The sequence below is a fragment of the Myotis myotis genome, unplaced genomic scaffold, assembly GCF_014108235.1.
Source record: "Myotis myotis isolate mMyoMyo1 unplaced genomic scaffold, mMyoMyo1.p scaffold_m19_p_8, whole genome shotgun sequence".
Classification (NCBI taxonomy): domain Eukaryota; kingdom Metazoa; phylum Chordata; class Mammalia; order Chiroptera; family Vespertilionidae; genus Myotis; species Myotis myotis.
Genome location: NW_023416390.1, coordinates 76,589,093 through 76,607,834, shown reverse-complemented (window position 1 = coordinate 76,607,834; position 18,742 = coordinate 76,589,093). Strand labels below are relative to the sequence as shown.

The 18,742-nt window shown below is 40.6% G+C and overlaps 1 protein-coding gene and 1 non-coding gene across 2 annotated transcripts in view; both read left to right on the top strand.

Moving 5' to 3' along the window:
• The window catches only part of UBXN4 (UBX domain protein 4), a 50,773-nt gene that overhangs the window by 27,629 nt on the left and 4,402 nt on the right, over positions 1–18,742 (top strand). The window contains exons 9-11 of the mRNA XM_036318911.1: positions 10,784–10,911; positions 15,194–15,296; positions 17,777–17,908. Of these exons, the coding sequence (XP_036174804.1) occupies positions 10,784–10,911; positions 15,194–15,296; positions 17,777–17,908 (363 nt within the window). The remainder of the gene's footprint in view (positions 1–10,783; positions 10,912–15,193; positions 15,297–17,776; positions 17,909–18,742) is intronic.
• Positions 13,156–13,319, top strand: LOC118662305. The gene has a single exon (XR_004969691.1). It is a non-coding gene; the product is annotated as a U1 spliceosomal RNA (small nuclear RNA).

The window sequence follows — 18,742 nt, the reverse complement described above, 5'->3', positions numbered from 1 at the left end:
CTCCCCCGGCTGGCCAACCTCCCACAGTCCCTCCCCCTGGCTGGCAGGCCCTGATCGGCCTTGATCGCTGGCTAGGCCAGGGGCCCCACTTGTGCACAAATTTTGTGCACCAGGTCTCTAGTATTGGTATAATGCTCTAACCAACAAAGCTACCCACCCAGGGCACAATTAGTCTTTTCAATCTGGAGACACATGCCTTAAGTCCTGGAAAATACATTTATATTGCTTTATTTTAATAAATCCTGTCCCTTATTATCTACATTCTATATTTTGGAACGTTTTCATTGATTACTTATTTATACCTGTTCTTGATCCTCCACTTGGCCATTTTCCTAATTCCCTTCTTTTGTGTTTTCTTTGTTACTTCCTAACAAAGATTTCCTCATTTTATCTTTCAAATTTTATATTTATTTAATTCCAACTATAATAATTTACATTTTCAAGAGGTCTGTTTTCTTCTCTAGTTTTTTTTTTCTTCTTAGTACTTAGTTTGTATGTCATGAATGCAGCTTTTCTTCTCTTATTTCTGTGAAAAATAACAATAGTTGTAATATCAGCATTTTCTTCTGCCCTGTTTTCTAATTTCACACTATGTATTATGACAGTTTTTCCATATTTTCTCTTTTTTTTTTAATTTATTTTTTATTTTTTTTATTATTAGTTAAGGTATTACAAATGTGTCCTCATCCCCCCCAATAACCCCCAACCTCCCCCCCACACACAAACTCATGCTCCCATCCCCCTGTTGTCCATGTCCATTGGTATGGCTTATATACATGTATACAAGTCCTTCGGTTGATCTCTTCCCCTTACCCCCGCCCTCCCCTACTTTCCTTCTGGGGATTGATAGCCTGATTGCTGTTTCTCAGTCTTTGGGTCTGTCCCTTTTCATCAGTCTATGTTGTTCTCTATAATCCACAAATGAGTGAGATCATGTGGTATTTATCTTTCTCTGACTGGCTTATTTCACTTAGCATAATGCTCTCCAGTTCCATCCATGCTGTTGCAAAAGGCAAGAGTTCCTTTTTTTTTATCGCAGCATAGTATTCCATTGTGTATATGTACCACAGTTTTCTAATCCACTCATCTGCTGATGGGCACTTAGGCTGTTTCCAAATCTTAGCTATGGTGAATTGTGCTGCTATGAACATAGGGGTGCATATATCCTTTCTGATTGGCGTTTCTGGTTTCTTGGGATATATTCCTAGTAGTGGGATCACTGGGTCAAATGGGAGTTCCATTTTTAGTCTTCTGAGGTAGCTCCATACTGTTCTCCACAGTGGTTGCACCAGTCTGCATTCCCACCAGCAGTGCAGAAGGGTTCCTTTTTCTCCACATCCTCTCCAACACTTGTTGTTTGTTGATTTGTTGATGATAGCCATTCTGACAGGTGTGAGATGATAACGCATTGTCGTTTTGATTTGCATCTCTCGTATAATTAGTGACTTTGAGCAGGTTTTCATATGTCTTTCGGCCTTCTGTATGTCCTCTTTCGAAAAGTGTCTATCTAGGTCCGTTGCCAATTTTTTTATTGGATTCTTTATCTTCCTTTTGTTAAGTTTCATGAGATCCCTGTAAATGTTGGAAATTAAACCCTTATCGGTGGTATCATTGGCAAATATGTTCTCCCATGTAGTGGGTCTTCTTGTTGTTTTGTTGATGGTTTCCTTTGCTGTGCAAAAGCTTTTTATTTTGATGTAGTCCCATTTGTTTATTTTCTCTTTAGTTTCCATTGCCCTAGGAGCATTATCAGAGAAGAAATTTCTTCGGCATATGTTTGCGATTTCGCTGCCTGTGGATTCCTCTAGTATTTTTATGGTTTCCCGTCTTACGTTTAAGTCTTTTATCCATTTTGAGTTTATTTTTGTGTATGGTGTGAGTTGGTGATCTAGTTTCATCCTTTTGCATGTATCTGTCCAATTTTCCCAACACCATTTATTGAAAAGACTGTCTTGACTCCATTGTATGCTCTTGCCTCCTTTGTCGAATATTAATTGGGCATAGTGGTTTGGGTTGATTTCTGGGGTCTCTATTCTATTCCATTGATCTATATGTCTGTTCTTGTGCCAGTACCAAGCTGTTTTAAGAACAGTGGCTTTGTAATACAGTTTGATATCTGGTATTGAGATCCCACCTACTTTGTTCTTTCTCAGGATTGCTGCAGCTATTCGGGGTCTTTATTTATTACAGATGAATTTTTGGAACGTTCGTTCTAGATCTGTGAAATATGCTGTTGGTAATTTAATGGGGATTGCATTAAATCTATAAATTGCTTTGGGTAGTATGGACATTTTGATGATGTTGATTCTACCAATCCATGAACACGGTATATTCTTACATCTGTTTATATCTTCCTCTATCTCTTTTTTCAGTGTCCTGTAGTTTTCAGCATATAAGTCTTTTACCTCCTTAGTTAAGTTTATTCCTAGGTATTTTAATTTTTTTGGTGCAATGGTAAATGGGATTGCTTCTGTAGTTTCACTTTCTGTAAGTTCACTATTGGTGTAAAGAAATGCCATGGATTTCTTAGCATTAATTTTGTATCCTGCTACATTGCCGAATTCATTTATTAAGTCTAATAATTTTTTGATGGAGTCTTTAGGGTTCTGTATGTACAGTATCATGTCATCTGCAAATAAGGACAGTTTTACTTCTTCTTTTCCAATCTGGATGCCTTTTATTTCTCTTCGTGTCTGATCGCAATGGCTAGTACTTCCAGTACTATGTTGAACAGGAGTGGTGAGAGGGGGCATCCCTGTCTTGTTCCTGTTTTTAGGGGGAATGGTTTTAGTTTTTGCCCATTGATTATGATGTTGACTGTGGGTTTGTCATATATGGCTTTTATTATGTTGAGGTATGATCCCTCAATTCCTATCTTGCTGAGAGTTTTTATCAAGAAAGGGTGTTGGATTTTGTCAAATGCTTTTTCCGCATCAATTGATATGACTATGTGGTTTTTCTCTCTCAATTTGTTTATGTGATGTATCACATTTATTGATTTGCGGATATTGTACCATCCTTGCATCCCTGGGATAAATCCTACTTGGTCGTGGTGTATGATCTTTTTGATGTACTGCTGGATCTGATTTGCTAGGATTTTGTTGAGGATTTTGGCATCTATGTTCATGAGGGATATTGGCCTATAATTCTCTTTCATTGTATTGTCTTTATCTGGTTTTGGGATTAGGGTGATGTTGGCTACATAGAATGAGCTGGGAAGTGCTCCTTCCTCTTGGATCTTTTGACATAGTCTGAGGAGGATAGGTTTTAGTTCTTCCTTGAATGTTTGGTAAAACTCCCCTGTGAAGCCATCTGGCCCCGGGCTTTTGTTTGCTGGAAGCTTTTTGATTACTGCTTCGATTTCCTCCATAGTTATTGGCCTATTGAGATTTTTAGATTCTTCCTGGTTAAGTTTTGGAAGGTTGTATTTATCTAGGAATATGTCCATTTCCTCCAGGTTGTCTAGTGTGTTGGAGTAGAGCTGTTCATAGTATTTTCTAACAATCCTTTGTATTTCTATGGGGTCTGTTGTTATTTCTCCTCTTTCATTTCTGATTTTGTTTATTTGGGTCCTCTCTCTTTGTTTCTTGGTGAGCCTGGCTAGAGGTGTATCAATCTTGTTTATCCTTTCGAAGAACCAGCTCTTGGTTTTGTTGATCTTTTGTATTGTTTTTTTGGTCTCTATGTCGTTTATCTCCGCTCTGATCTTTGTTATTTCCTTCCTTCTGCTTACAGTGGGCTTTTTTTGTTGCTCTCTTTCTAATTCTTCGAGTTGTAGAGTTAGGTCATTTATTCTCATTGTTTCTTGTTTCTTGCAGTAGGCTTGTAGAGCTATGAACTTCCCTCTCAAGACTGCTTTTGCTGTGTCCCATAGGTTTTGGATTGTTGTGTTTTCATTGTCATTTGTTGCCATGATGTTTTTTATTTCTTCTTTGATCTCACTGGTGACCCAGTCGTTGTTTAATAGCATGCTATTTAGTCTCCATGTGTTTGATTTTTTTGGATTGTTTTTGTTGTAGTTGATTTCCAGTTTTATGCCTTTGTGGTCTGAGAAGATACTTGATATGATTTCAATTTTCTTGAATTTGAAGAGACTTTGCCTGTGACCCAATATATGGTCTATCTTTGAAGATGACAAATGTGCACTTGAGGAGAATGTATATTCTGTGGCTTTGGGGTGAAATGTTCTGAAGATGTCAATTAATTCCATCTGATCTAGTGAGTCATTTAGGATTGATGTTTCTTTGCTGAGTTTCTGTTTAGAGGATTTGTCCAGTGGAGATAATGGGGTGTTAAGATCCCCTACTATGATTGTATTGCTGTCAATCTCTCCCTTGATCTTCTCCAGAAGATTTCTTACGTATTTGGATGCTCCTATATTGGGTGCATATATATTTACCAGAGTTATTTCTTCTTGTTGGACTGCTCCCTTTAGTATTATGAAGTGGCCTTCTTGATCTCTTTTTATGTCCTTCACTTTGAGATCTAATTTGTCAGATATAAGTATTGCTACCCCGGCTTTTTTTTCACTTCCATTGGCCTGAAAAACCTTTTTCCATCCCTTCACCATCAGTCTGTGTGCGTCTTTTTTTGTGAGGTGGGTTTCCTGTAGACAGCAGATATATGGGTCATGTTTTCTTATCCACTCATTTACCCTATGCCTTTTGACTGGGGAATTTAATCCATTTACATTTAAAGTTATTATTGATAGAAACTTGTTAGTCGCCATTTTTGTTCTTTACCGCTGCGTTCCTTCTTTGTTTCCTGTTTTTTCTATTTACAGCAGACCCTTTAGCATTTCTTGCATTGCTGGTTTGGTTGTAATAAACTCCCGTAGACCGTTTTTGTCTGTGAAGCTCCTGATTTGACCCTCAATTTTGATTGATAGCCTCGCTGGGTATAGTATTCTTGGATTCAGACCCTTCCTTTGCATGACTTTGTATATTTCATTCCATTCCCTTCTTGCCTGATGTGTTTCTGTTGAGAAATCGGTCGCTAGTCTGATGGGGGATCCTTTGTAGGTAACTTTCTGTCTCTCTCTGGCTGCTTTTAAGATTCTTGCTTTGTCGTTGGTGTTTGCCAATTTAATTATTATGTGCCTTGGTGTCGGTCTTTTCGGGTTCATTTTGTTTGGGACTCTGTGAGCTTCTTGGATTTGTGTGAGTTTTTTCCTCCCTATATCAGGGAAATTTTCTGTTACTATTTTTTCAAACAGGTTTTCTATTCCTTGCTCAGTTTCCTCTCCTTCTGGCACCCCTATAATTCGGATGTTGTTTCGTTTAGCATTGTCCCATAGTTCTCTTAGGCTCTCCTCCTGCTTTTTAATTTTTTTTTCTAGAAGCTGTTCTGTTTGGGTATTTTTTTCTACCTTGTCTTCTAGCTCGCTGATGCGGTCCTCTGCTTCTTCTAGTCTACTGTTGATGCTTTCTATTGAGTTCTTTATGGCAGTGATGTCGTTTTTCATTTCTTCTTGGTTTCTCTTCATTTCCTCTTGGTTCTTCTTCATTTCCTCTTGGTTCCTACACATATTGTTGAATTGGTCTTCCATTCTTTTCATCCACCTTATGGCCATTACTCTGAATTCTTTCTCTGACAGGTTGCTTGCCTCCATTGCCTCCATTTCGTTTACTTCCTTTTCTGATGATGCCTGTTTTTCTTTCATATTTGGGTTGGTTCTTTGTTTCACCATGATTTCTCTTCTCAAGGCGTTTGGTTATGTAGTTCTCTCTTTGCTGCGCTGATTCAAAGGCACAAAATACAATACAACAAGGCACAACGTACAAGGCAACAAACTAAATGCATTCACGATATTAATAACCCCAAATAAAGGTGACCCCCCGAGCGAAGAGAATTAGGGGATAAAGAAGAAAAAAGAGAAAAAGGTTAAAGAGAAAAATAAAAAACAAAAAGGAGTGCCGAAATGAGATTGGGAAAAGGGAGAGAAGAAAAAAACAAAAATACAAAAAAAAAAAAAAAAGTAAGAGAATGAAATAGAGGTGGGGAAGAGGCTATTTGTATGGGGAGGGCGAGGGATTGGAAATTAGATATATAAGTAGGGTGAAATTTAGACAGTGGGTAGAAAGAAGGAATAGGTAAAATCCAAAGCAAGAATAGGGTAAGAGAAACAGGACAACAAAAGGGGAAAAGTGAGGAAGAGAGTTTTGTCTTAAGGGTAAATGTGAGCTAGAGAGAAATGATGCTAAAGGAACGATGAAAATAGTGTGTATAACACTAATCCCAAAATAAAAAAAGAAAAATAAAAAAAAATAATAAAAAATAAAATGACACTTGAAAAAATGGTAAAAGGATAGCAATAATACTGGTTTAAAAAAATGTAGTAATTAAAAAGGTAAAATCAAGTGATGAAAAAAATAAAAAATAAAATAAAAAAAATAAAATAGGTTCTTAATGAAATGGTGAAAAAAGAATTAAAAAAAAATATATATATAAAAATATTCGGAAGTGAAGGTGCTTCAGATCTTCCACTCTTCTTTTTGGCACGCCTCAGTCCTGCCAGGCATTCAGGGGAGTGTTGAACTTCCCTGCGATACACTGTCCCTCCGTGCAGTAAACCACAGACCTGATTTTAACGCAGCTTGTATTTGTTTACCAGACTGCCTTTATTTGTGATCGCAGAAGAGACTGGTCGTGGCTCTGCCTCTGGGTGGCAGTGTGTCTGGATTGACCTCCGAGGCTATAAGTCCTCTCTATCAGTAGGGTTTTGTTTTGTTGTTTTTTTCCTCTATGGTATTTGGAACTGATTCGGGAAAGACCACTGCCCAGAGCTGGTTCTTTGCCACTGCCTGCTGTTTCCCAGGCTCCCCAAAAAGAACTTTCCCCTACAGGCTCCGCGAATGACCCCAACTGGGGAATCCCATGCACTGGGTTCAACAATCAAATGCACGGATCTAAGGGGAACTGTAACAAGAGCCTGATAGTTGTGCGAATTCGCAAGCCTCCACCTTCCAAGTCTGTGCACAGTCTCCGTGCGCAGTCTCCGCGCGCCCACTCGCCCCTGGCACCAAGCAGCCAGCAGATTGGCAAAGTCCAAGGCTGCTCCTTTACATCCAGTCCAGCTATGGGCTCATTTTTCGCGTTCCCTTCTGCCAGCAGCCCTGTGGGGCCCCTTCCCCACTCGCAGGTCACGCTGGTCCCAACAGCTGCAGACTCTGTGGGGCGCAGATTCCGCCCCGCGCGCGCCAGCTCGGTCCTCCCTCCAACCCGAACTGCAAACCGCACCTTTAGGGGATGTCCAACCTTTCCGTGAGAAGAAGCAGTGCTCGTCTGAGTTCAGGCAGTCACGCTGCTTGAGATCCCTTGTTTCCAGGTTAGTAGCTGGTCTCTGGATGCCGGCAACAACCACCCAAGATGGCGCAGTCTCCGCTGCTTAGCTGGCGCACCACGAGAGGCTTCAGCCGCAGTCTCCAACCGTCCTTTTTTTCCTGGGGGTTCTCGGTCTTTCCTAGCTGCAGACAGTCTCTCAGCTGAAAATCCTCTGCCTATTCGGGCTGCATGTTACCCGTTTCAGCTGCTCACCCTTATCTGCTCCAGGACAAGGCACAGGACACGTCCGTTTATACCGCCGCCATTTTCCCTCCTCAGAAGTAATCCTTTTATTTGCAGATTTTTAATATTTCCTACAACTTTTGTGATATACTATGTTAGTACAGTTTTGGTGTTATACTTAAAATCCTTTTATTCTTGAAATAGTAATGTTTATTGCATGTAATATATGTAAGATCATTTTTCTTAAATAATTGGTGTTTATCGCATGTAACATTTAAAATTGTTTTTCTTGAGCTACTGTTGCATGTAACATTATATTTAAGATTGTTTTTCTTGAAATATTAAGGTTTATTGCATGTAACATTATATTTAAAATTGTTTTTCTTGAAGTAAAAAAAACTGATAAGAAGTACCAATTCTCAGCTTCCTTTTATAGAAATTGTACAGTGAATATTTAAATTGAGATTATTTTTTTCAAATTAATTTTTCTCAATGTTATGAATTTTATCAGTAGTCAAAAGGTAATTTTCAAAGATTCTCTAGAAAAGAAGCTAAGAATTGGTTACCTAGCAGTTTCCTCTAGTCACGAGCATTCTTTTTTGGGACATTGAAAGAATTTATACCATCAAGTAGAAGCTTAGGATGGTTTAGCAGCAATTGCTTTTAGAATTGAGTAGTTCTAACACATGAAAATGAAAATTGCGGAGAAACTAAGATGGCGGCATAGGTAAATACAGGGAAATTGCCGCCTCACACAACAATTGAAAATTACCGCAAAGGACAGAGCAAACATCATCCAGAACAACAGGAAGGCTGGCTGAGTGTAAATTCTACAACTAGAAGGAAAGAAAAGCACGCTGAGAGCCAGAGGAGCTGCAGAGGTGAAGTGCAGAGGTACAAGTGCAGAGGTACGGCCGGCTCGCGCGCGCGTGCACGAGTAAAGGGGGTGGCACCTGAGGATGCGGCTGTCTTTTTGAATCACAAGCTCCCGACTGCTCTGAACTCCGGTTCCGGGAAGTCTCTAGGGACCCAGGACTCATACGGGGAGAAGCTGGTCTGTCCGGCAGCAGGCGAACTTGAAGGCGGCTTTCCCTCAGAGGTGCTTGCAGCAATTAGCGGGTCACTGAGACCCGCGACTCCGGGCGGAGAATCAGCCATAGCTCCTTGATCCGCCCTTTGATTCCCTGAGACCCCGCCCCACCCAGGCTGCGGCAGAGGCTTTTGCATGTGAATGTACCTAACTGCAGCCGAGCCAGGCAGACCCGGAACTTCCAAGAGAAGGCCCAAGGCCCCACAGCGGCTTGCATTGCTTCACAGCTGAGCCTCTTCGTGGCTCCTGCTGTGTGGCCTCAGGCAGAGGCTGAATTAGCACCTCCTTAGATCCAGGAGCCACTGTACCCAGTGGTCAGAGGGGGACCATCCAGATTGCAACTCCTCAGATCCATAAGGGACACACTCAGGGAGCAGACTCAGTGAGCACCAAAGCCCCACTGAAGCAAGTCTTGCCCCAGAAGGGTGTCTTCAGCACAGAAGTTCTCCCACTTTAGACACAGCTGATTCTCACAGCCAATTGGCCTGGAGGTCAATTCCTCCCAGTGATCCTACAACAACCAAGGCACCAAGAGTGCACCAAGAGTGTCCACCCCAGGTAACTGGGGAGGCTGAGCTACTGGGCCCTACAGGACACCTGGCGCGCAGGGCCACTCTATCAACACAGGGAAGCTGCCAAAATGCGGAGACAAAGAAACAGGTCACAAATGGCAGAAATGGAGGAAAGCAAACGATTGGATATAGAGTTCAAGGCCACGTTTATAAGGTTTTTCAAGAATTTTATGGAAACCGCCGATAAATTTAATGAATCCCTCAATAAGTATAGTGAGACCATGGAGGACATGAAAAAGGACCAACTAGAAATTAAGCATACACTGACTGAAATAAAGAATAATTTACAGAGATCCAGCAGCAGACAAGAGGATCCCAAGAATCAAGTCAAAGATTTGAAATACAAAGAAACAAAAAAAATACCCAACCGAAAAAGAAAAAAGAAAAGAGATTCCAAAAATATGAAGATAGTGTAAGGAACCTCTGGGACAACTTCAAGCGTACCAACATCAGAATTATAGGGGTACCAGAAGGAGAGAGAGGGCAAGATATTGAAAACCTTTTTGAAGAAATAATGACAGAAAACTTCCCCCACCTGGTGAAAGAAATAGACTTACAAGTCCAGGAAGCGCAGAGAACCCCAAACAAAAGGAATCCAAAGAGCACCACACCAAGACACATCATAATTAAAATGCCAAGAGCAAAAGATAAAGAGAGAATCTTAAAAGCAGCAAGAGAAAGACAGTCAGTTACCTACAAGGGAGTACCCATACGACTGTCAGCTGATTTCTCAACAGAAACTTTGCAGGCCAGAAGGGAGTGGCAAGAAATATTCAAAGTGATGAATAGCAAGAACCTGCAACCAAGATTACTTTATCCAGCAAAGCTATCATTCAGAATAGAAGGTCAGATAAAGAGCTTCACGGACAAGAAAAAGCTAAAGGAGTTCATCACCACCAAACCAGCATTATATGAAATGCTGAAAGGTATTCTTTAAGAAGAGGAAGAAGAAAAAGGAACTCTTACCATTTGCCACAGCATGGATGGAACTGGAGAGCGGATAAATACCACATGATCTCACTCATTTGTGGAATATAATGAACAACATAAACTGATGATCAAGGACTGATCCAGAGACGGAGAGGCATTGATTGGACTGTCGGGACTTGGAGGGAAGGTAGGGGAGGGTGGGGGTAAGGGGGAAAGATCAACCAAAGGACTTATATGCAAGCATATAGGCCTAATCAATGGACATGGACAACGGGGGGGTGAGGGCATGAGCGGGGGGGGAGGGTGGGGGGGTAGAGGGTAACGTGGGGACAAGGACACATATGTAATATCTTAATCAATAAAAAGTATATTAAAAAAAAAAGAAAATGAAAATTGCATCTACCTTTATATTGCTTATTTCTTTATTCAACAGATACGTATGTACTATATGCTAGACCTTGTTCCGGGCTCTGGTGATACAGCAGTGACCAAAATCAAGTCCATGTTTGTTTAATAACAGCTCTGGTCCCTGGCAGTTGATAAAACTAAAGAGTACCAGATCCAGACTGATTAAGTTACATGTATGGCTTTAAGGGATTTCATGCATGTGTGTGTCTGTTCCTTGTGGAAATATGTGAGTAGAATTCTGGCAGTGAAAGACACTGAGCATCTAACTGTTTTAAAGGATCGTGCAGAGAGAGCGGCTCGTTTCGCAAAGACAAAGGAAGAAGTAGAAGCTGCTAAAGCTGCTGCCTTGCTGGTTAAACAGGCAGAAATGGAAGTTAAGAGGGATGCTTCTGCAAGAGAAAGAAGGTACTTTATTTTTTTGCTTAAACATCTTTGTATATGTAGCAGCTGAGAAGAACAGTGGTTGTGGGCTGCTTTTTAACATTGATGTGTATGCTGTGGCTATAATAGTTTCAGAAGGACATATTGATGAGTTTGGCAGGTGCCAATGGTATTTGTTATTGAATGTGAATGTTCAGTGTGATAGTACTAAATACAGACAGTCCCTGACTTATGATGGTTCGACTTAGGATTTTTCAGTGGCTGCACCTTCCTGCACACCGTCTGTGTCTACTGAGTCAGCACCACCCAAAGCTGCCTCTTGCACTTCCTGTTGTTAATACTTGTTCCTTCCCACCCTTGCTTTGACCCTGAGGGCTATTGCCCAAAGATGGCTATCCTGTGCTTTTACATAGATTGGCCCTACAACTGTCAAGTTTGGTGTCCCACCCTAGTTACTAGTGTAATATTAAAGTTTTTTACTTTAAGCAACGCAAAAAAAAAAAGTATAAAATCTTACTGAAAAGAAGGAAATCTTGTGATCTTGGAATAGGCAATGGATTCTTAGACATGACATCAAAAGTACAAGCAACAAAAGAAAGCAATAGATAAGTTGGACTTCACCAAAATTTAAAAAAAAAACTTTTTAAAATATATTTTTATTGATTTCAGAGAGGGAGGAGAGATAGAAACATCAGTGATGATGTTTTGCATCATATATATCTGCTAAGGGACTTATATCTAGAACAGGGGTGGGCAAACTTTTTGACTCGAGGGCCACAATGGGTTCTTAAACTGGACCGGAGGGCCGGAACAAAAGCATGGATGGAGTGTTTGTGTGAACTAATATAAATTCAAAGTAAACATCATTACATAAAAGGGTACGGTCTTTTTTTTTTTAGTTTTATTCATTTCAAACGGGCCGGATCCGTTCCGCGGGCCGTAGTTTGCCCACGGCTGATCTAGAATATAAAAAGAATTCATATAACTCAACAATAAAAAGCAAACAATCCACTTAAATATGGGGAATGGATTTGAATAGACATTTCTCCAGAGAAGATAGTCAATAAGCACATGAAAGGATACTCATCATACTCCTCCTAAATGCAGTGTTTTGAGGTCCATGTCCACCTGGCCTCAGTGGTCCAAATCTAATTCAGAGAGTGGCATGTTGTTTGCATTCAGAGGCAGTATCTGATTTAATATTAATAGAAGATCCCCAGGCTAAACCGGAGTATGGAATTAATTATACAACCAGTCATACAGGTGGTTCTTACAGAACAAGGTTCAGACTGTGGACAAAGCAGCTGGCAGGGCACAACTTGTGCCTATTCTGTGAGCAAACAAAAAGCTCGTATTATATCAATCTGCTCTTTTTGGGCAGCTGGACATATTCTATTCATATGCTTGGAAAATGCAACATTTAAGCAGTGAGGTATAAGAAAAATGACACTAGACAGGACATGAAAATAGGTAAAAAGGTGGTTCTATAACATTATCAGGAGCAATAAAAATAACTACATTATAGCCCTAACTGGTTTGGCTCAGTGGATAGAGCGTCGGCCTGCAGACTGAAAGGTCCCAGATTTGATTCCAGCCATGGGCATGTACCTTGGTTGCGGGCACATCCCCAGTAGGAGGTGTGCAGGAGGCAGCTGATCGATGTTTCTCCCTCATTGATGTTTCTAACTCTCTATCCTTCTCCCTTCCTCTCTGTAAAAAAGCAATAAAATATATTAAAAAAAAAAAATAACTACATTATAAAAAAAAAAAGAAAGGATACTCATCATCACTAGTCAGAAGGGAATACAAATCAAGACCACAGTGAGATACTATTTCAATCCCTCTAGGATTTCTACATTTAAAGAGACAGCAACAAGTATTGGCATGGATGTGTAGAATTGGAACCTTCCTACATTGCTAAAGGGATTATAAACTGATGCAGCCACTTTGGAAAAAACAATTTGATAGTTCCTCAAGATGTTAAACATAGAGTTGCCATATAATCCAGCAGTTCTATTTTTAAATATATATTCAAGAGAATTGAAAATAGCCCAGCCAGTGTGGCTCAGTGGTTGAGCGCCAACCTATGAACTAGGAGGTCATGGTTCAATTTCTGTCAGGGCACATGCCTGGGTTATGGGCTCGATCTCCAGTGTGGGAAATGCAGGAGGCAGCCGATCAATGATTTTCATCATAGATGTTTATCTCTCTCCCTCCCCCTTCCTCTCTGATATTAATAAAAATATATTTAAAAAAATAAGAAAGAATATACTTACCTGGCAGGGGAAATACCATGATCATGAAGGTGGTTTTCCCAGGGCGAGGCTTATTCATTGCACTCTGGATGTGCTGATCCCTGCAATTTCCCCAAATGTGGGAAACTCAACTGCATAATTTGTGGTAGTGGGGGACTGTGTTTGTGATCTCCCCTAAAAAAAACAAAAAAAAAAACCCTTATCTAATAAAATACAAACATGCAAATTGACCATACCTTTGCTACTCCTTAAGCCATGCCCACCATCCAATCAGAGTGACTATATGCAAATTAACCCAAACAAGGTGGCGGCTGGCAACCATGGAGCTGGAGCGAGCAGGAGGCTTGATTGCTCCAGTGATGGAGGAAACCAAGCTTCCCGCCTGCTGCGGCCGGCTCTGAGCTTAACTGAAGGCAACAAAGTTTCAATTATAGAAGGTAAATAAATCCCAGAATTAAAAAAAAAAAAAGAAGAAAAAAAAGAGAGGCTGGGAGCTTCCATCGCCGGGGAGCTTGGCCAGCCTGAAAACGGCCCTCAGCCCCTCACCCAGACTGGCCAGGTACCCCAGTGGGGAGCCCCCACACTAAAGGGGGTGTGGCCAGCCTAAAAACAGCCATCAGCCCCTCACCCAGGCTAGCCAAACCTCCATGGGGTGAGGGTCCCCACTGGGGTGGGCTTGACCAGCCTGCAAACAGCCATCAGCCCCTCACCCAGGCTGTCCAGGCACCCCAGTGGGAACCCCCACCATGAAGGGGGTGTGACCAGCTGCAAACAGCCATCAGCCCCTCACCTAGGCTGGCCAGGCACCCCAGTGGGGACACCCACCCTGAAGGGGTTTGACCAGCCTGCAAACACCCATCAGCCCCTCACCCAGGCTGGCCAGGCACCCCAGCGGGACCCCCACCCTGATCCGGGACACCCTTCAGGGCAAACCAGCCGGCCCCACCCATGCACCAGGCCTCTATCCTATATAATAAAAGGGTAATATGTAAATTGACCCTAACAGCAGAATGACTGGGAATGACTGGTCACTCGATGACACACACTGACCACCAGGGGGCAGGTGCTCAGTGTAGGAGCTGCCCCCTGGTGGTCAGTGCGCTCCCACAGGGAGAGCTCTGATCAGCCACAAGCCAGGCTGATGGCTGCCAGTACAGCGGTGGTGGTGGGAGCCTCTCCCACCTCCTCAGCAGCACTAAGGATATCCGACTGCATTTTTGGCCTGCTCCCTGCTGGCAAGTGGACATCCCCAAAGGTCTCCCGGGCTGTCAGAGGGATGTCTGACTGCCAGCTTAGGCCCAATCCCCGGGGAGCGGGCCTAAGCCAGCAGGTGGTCATCCCCCGAGGGGTCCCAGACTGCGAGAGGGCACAGGCCAGGCTGAGGGACCCCTCCTCCCCCAGTGCACAAATTTTTGTGCACTGGGCCTCTAGTTGAAAATAAATGTCCACACAAAAATCTGTACTTGAATATTTATAGCAGCATTCTTCATCATAGCCAAAATGTAGTAATAACCCAAATGTTCATCAACTGAAGAATGGATAAACAAAACATACAATGGAACATTATTTGGCAATATAAAGGAATGAAGTATACATGCTACAACATGGGTGAACCTTGAAAACAATGGTACATGAAAGAAGCCAGTCACCAAAAAGTCACATGTATGTTCGATCATATAAAATGCCGAAAATAGGCAAACCTACAGATTCAGAAAGTAGATTAGTGATTGCCAGTTAGGTGAGAGAGGAATACTAATGGATTTGGGGCGTCTTTTTGGGGTGATAAAAATGTTCTGGAATTAGAAATCGATGATGATTGTACAATTCTGACTATTAAAAATGACTAAATCGTATGCATTAAGAAGGTGAATTTTACATTATGTGAATTATATTTCAGTAAAGCTTTAAAAAATAGAAACAAAAAGACCTGACATTGTGAAAAAAACACCCTCTTTTCATTGTACATTTTCACTTCAGTTTTTCTCTAACTTTTGATATTGTTTGGGAATATGTAGAGGTAAGATGCTGACTTACATTTTCTTTCTTCACAGCACTGTTGCAAGAATTCAATTTCGTCTTCCTGATGGTTCTTACTTTACAAATCAGTTCCCTTCTGATGCTCCTCTAGAAGAGGCAAGGCAGTTTGCTGCGCAGGTAAATTTGTCCTGAGTTGTAGTAAAGATAGATGAATAGGTTATTTAAATGTAGGAGGGGAACATTTTTAAGCAGGATTTGAAGAAGGTGAACAAGTCATGACTTATCCCCGGGAGGGAGGCACAGGACAACTCTGGGGTGGGTGGAGCTGCCATTGTGGATTAGTACCACATGGGAATAGTGTATCTCCTTGTGCAGAAATAGGAATTTCTTGATATTGTACAAGAAGCTCTGGAAAATTTTTCACTGCTTAGTATACTCAACTGGAGGAGTGAAAATTAAATGGTCTTCCAGAGGTCTAATCTTAGGGAGTTGTACCCAGTAAAAAGGATGCAGTATTTCTTGGTCCTCTCCACATTTCCTTTAGGTTGCTTAGAATGCTTTTGAGCTGGCCATCTTCCTACCATCCTACCAGTTGTCCAAGCCTAAAGACCATTAATCTTTATTTGGCAACAAGTATCTTTAGGAATTTACTTCCAAAACGTGGCCTTACTCTAAAATTGGCATGGGTTTGAAATTTTGTATCGTATAAGATGAGTAGCTTCCAATTAGTTTTTATTTTCTGATTGATATCTTATGGGATTCTAGGCATCAGATGTCCTGTAGGATGTAGGCCAGGGGTGGGCAACCCCTGGCACACGTGCCAAACATGGCACACCAGTAACTTTTGCTGGCATGCGAAACCCTCTCTTACAATCTTCCATTTACAATTTTTTTCTTAATATCGACTTTTTTCTTTTTCAGATAAATTCAGTGTAGGTGCATCTTAGATAAGTAAATAATTTTACGTAACAAGTTATCTTAAAGACCATAGACATGGATTGACGAGAGAGGGGAAGAGCAATTTTTATGCCTGTGCCTTAACTCACCCCGCCTTACTAGATCCGACCAGTGTTTTGGTTTCATCCATATACGCTTGTGAATCTTTGTTCTCAGTGATGAATTTTGTTAAGTCTTGTAATAGGAGTAGCCTGACGGATGAAAGTAGTAGCTCGTGCATATCTCTGAAGGTCATGAAATATAAGCTTGATATAAAATCTCTGTCATCAGTGATGCAGCAGCAAAAGTCCCACTGATAATATCAAACGGAGTCATAAAGTTTTCTGTCGGACTATCAGTGTACATGTATACATTAAAAAATAAATGTATTTTTCATCATCATATACTGTGTTTTTGTCGCTTGAATGAATTTTATTATTTCTTCAAGATTCTTCACATATGCACCTTAAGAGATATCAAGTAGGCGTAACATGTTCTCAAAAAATTAGGGTTGGCACGCAGAAGAATTTTGAGTCAGAGATTTTGCTGGTTTTGGCACGCACTCACAAAAAGGTTGCCCACCCCTGATCTAGGCTCATATGTACAGTATTTGTCATATGTATCACTTCATTGTTAAAATTAGAGTTCAGATCTTTCCACTAGATCTTTCTGCATTTAGCCTGGTGCCTCACTTATGTGTCCCAAGGGAAACATACTTTCTATCTGCCTCCCTCTACTGGTGAGCTGGGTTGGACAATATAAAAACTTACTTTAAGAACTTTTCCCCCTAAGTTTTATAGTAGAACCAACCCAAATAGCCACTTTCATTCTTCTTTTGCCTTGAATCCACACCTGGGGCCTCGCCTCCTAAGAGGGGGTGCCCTTGCCAGAGCCTTACTGCTTCTGCCACAAGTAAGTGAAAAGGGGGAGCACCATGAGAGGGGGAAAAAAGATCTTTGATAACATCAGTCCTATTAGAACTTCTCCCCAGCAGAATGACCTGATTTTGTATTTGTGTATGTCCTTATGTTAAAGTGAGAACAAGGAGAGCTATGTATAAGACCTACAGTGAAAAATTTAAAAAAAAAACACACACACAAAAGTGTTAGTCTTTTTCTTTGGAATCTTCTAGATAAACAGTTGGCTAAGATTTTACAAGTATGGGTGATCTAAAATTGTGAGGGGTGGCTATGATGTTGCTCATTGTAATTTCCTGGATTTAGGATTATATGTATGGTGTGGGTTAATTATGAACCATTTATATTATTTGAGAGGAGGAGACAAAAATTTCTGATGTGATATATATGGGGGAAATTCTGGTCTATTCCAAATTTTTAATAGGGAATACCTATAATCCAAATGTATTTATGAGATGTTAATATAAGTTTGTAAAGGAGAGTGGAAACTCTCATGGCAAACTGCAGCTATATTTAAGAGATACCTAATTGTTCATTTTTATTCAGTTTGTTCATATGGTTTTAGGAACTATATTCTTGCTATTTTATGGTCATTGTTGAGTTATGAAAGCTTTTAAATACTATTTGGATTTGACAGCTTTCAGCTATGCCAAGGTTTTAGAAATATTTTTTGAGTTTACATTTAAAAGAACTTTTAAAATCAAGGCAATTTTAGTTAAAGCAGTCATTTTAGATGCATATGAGTATGTAATATCTTTTTAAAGGCACTGATGTAATGTTTTAAAACTTATTGTTATGTTACAGACTGTTGGCAACACATATGGTAATTTTTCATTAGCAACCATGTTTCCCAGGAGAGAATTTACCAAAGAAGATTATAAAAAGAAATTATTGGATTTGGAACTTGCCCCAAGCGCTTCAGTGGTACTGTTGCCAGTATGTATATACATATATATTTATTCTATTCTTACAGATCTGTTTGTTCTACTCTTCATTGTTTCTTATAATTACAGAAAGGGAAGGTGAATGGTGTATTATGGATAATTAAAATCCACATTATCCAAATATGTTAAATCAGTATTATGGCTCCATTATCCTCTGTTTTATGTATTTTTATTTCTGGTGAGGCACCAGTTTAATTTTCAACTTTTTTCCTTGCCTATTTTTCTGTTTTTAAAAATACATTTTTTTTAAAATAAAAAATACATTTTTATTGATTTCAGAGAGGAAGGGAGAGGGAGAGATAGATAGAAACATCAATGATGAGAGAGAATCATTGATCAGCTGCCTCATGCACGCCCCCTCCTGGGGACCAAGCCGACATCCTGGGCATGTGCCCTTAATCAGAATCAAACCCGGGACCCTTCAGTACACAGGCTGACACTATCCACTGAGCCAAATAAACCAGGGCTCCTCGCCTGTTTTCATGGACAAAAGATGACCAGTGGAAGAAGAAAATAAGAAATGCAGAGTGTCTAATTTACAGACTTAGTGGGTTTTATTTGTGTACTACTCTACTGTTCACCAAGTTTTTAAAAAACATTTTAACTTAAAAATAATTCCATTTGATCCTTACAACAATATTTTAATCTCTGATGAAGAAAAGGGGCTCAGAAGGCTTAAATGAGTTTGCTGAGGTGCCACCTTACATGCCAAAAGTGGGACGAGAACTGGGTCTTCTGTGTCAGAGTTAATACAGTTTTTCCTGCTCTGAACTAGTGTCCCCACCCCTGAAACAGTTAGCCCTCCAATAATCAGGATTAGTTGTAT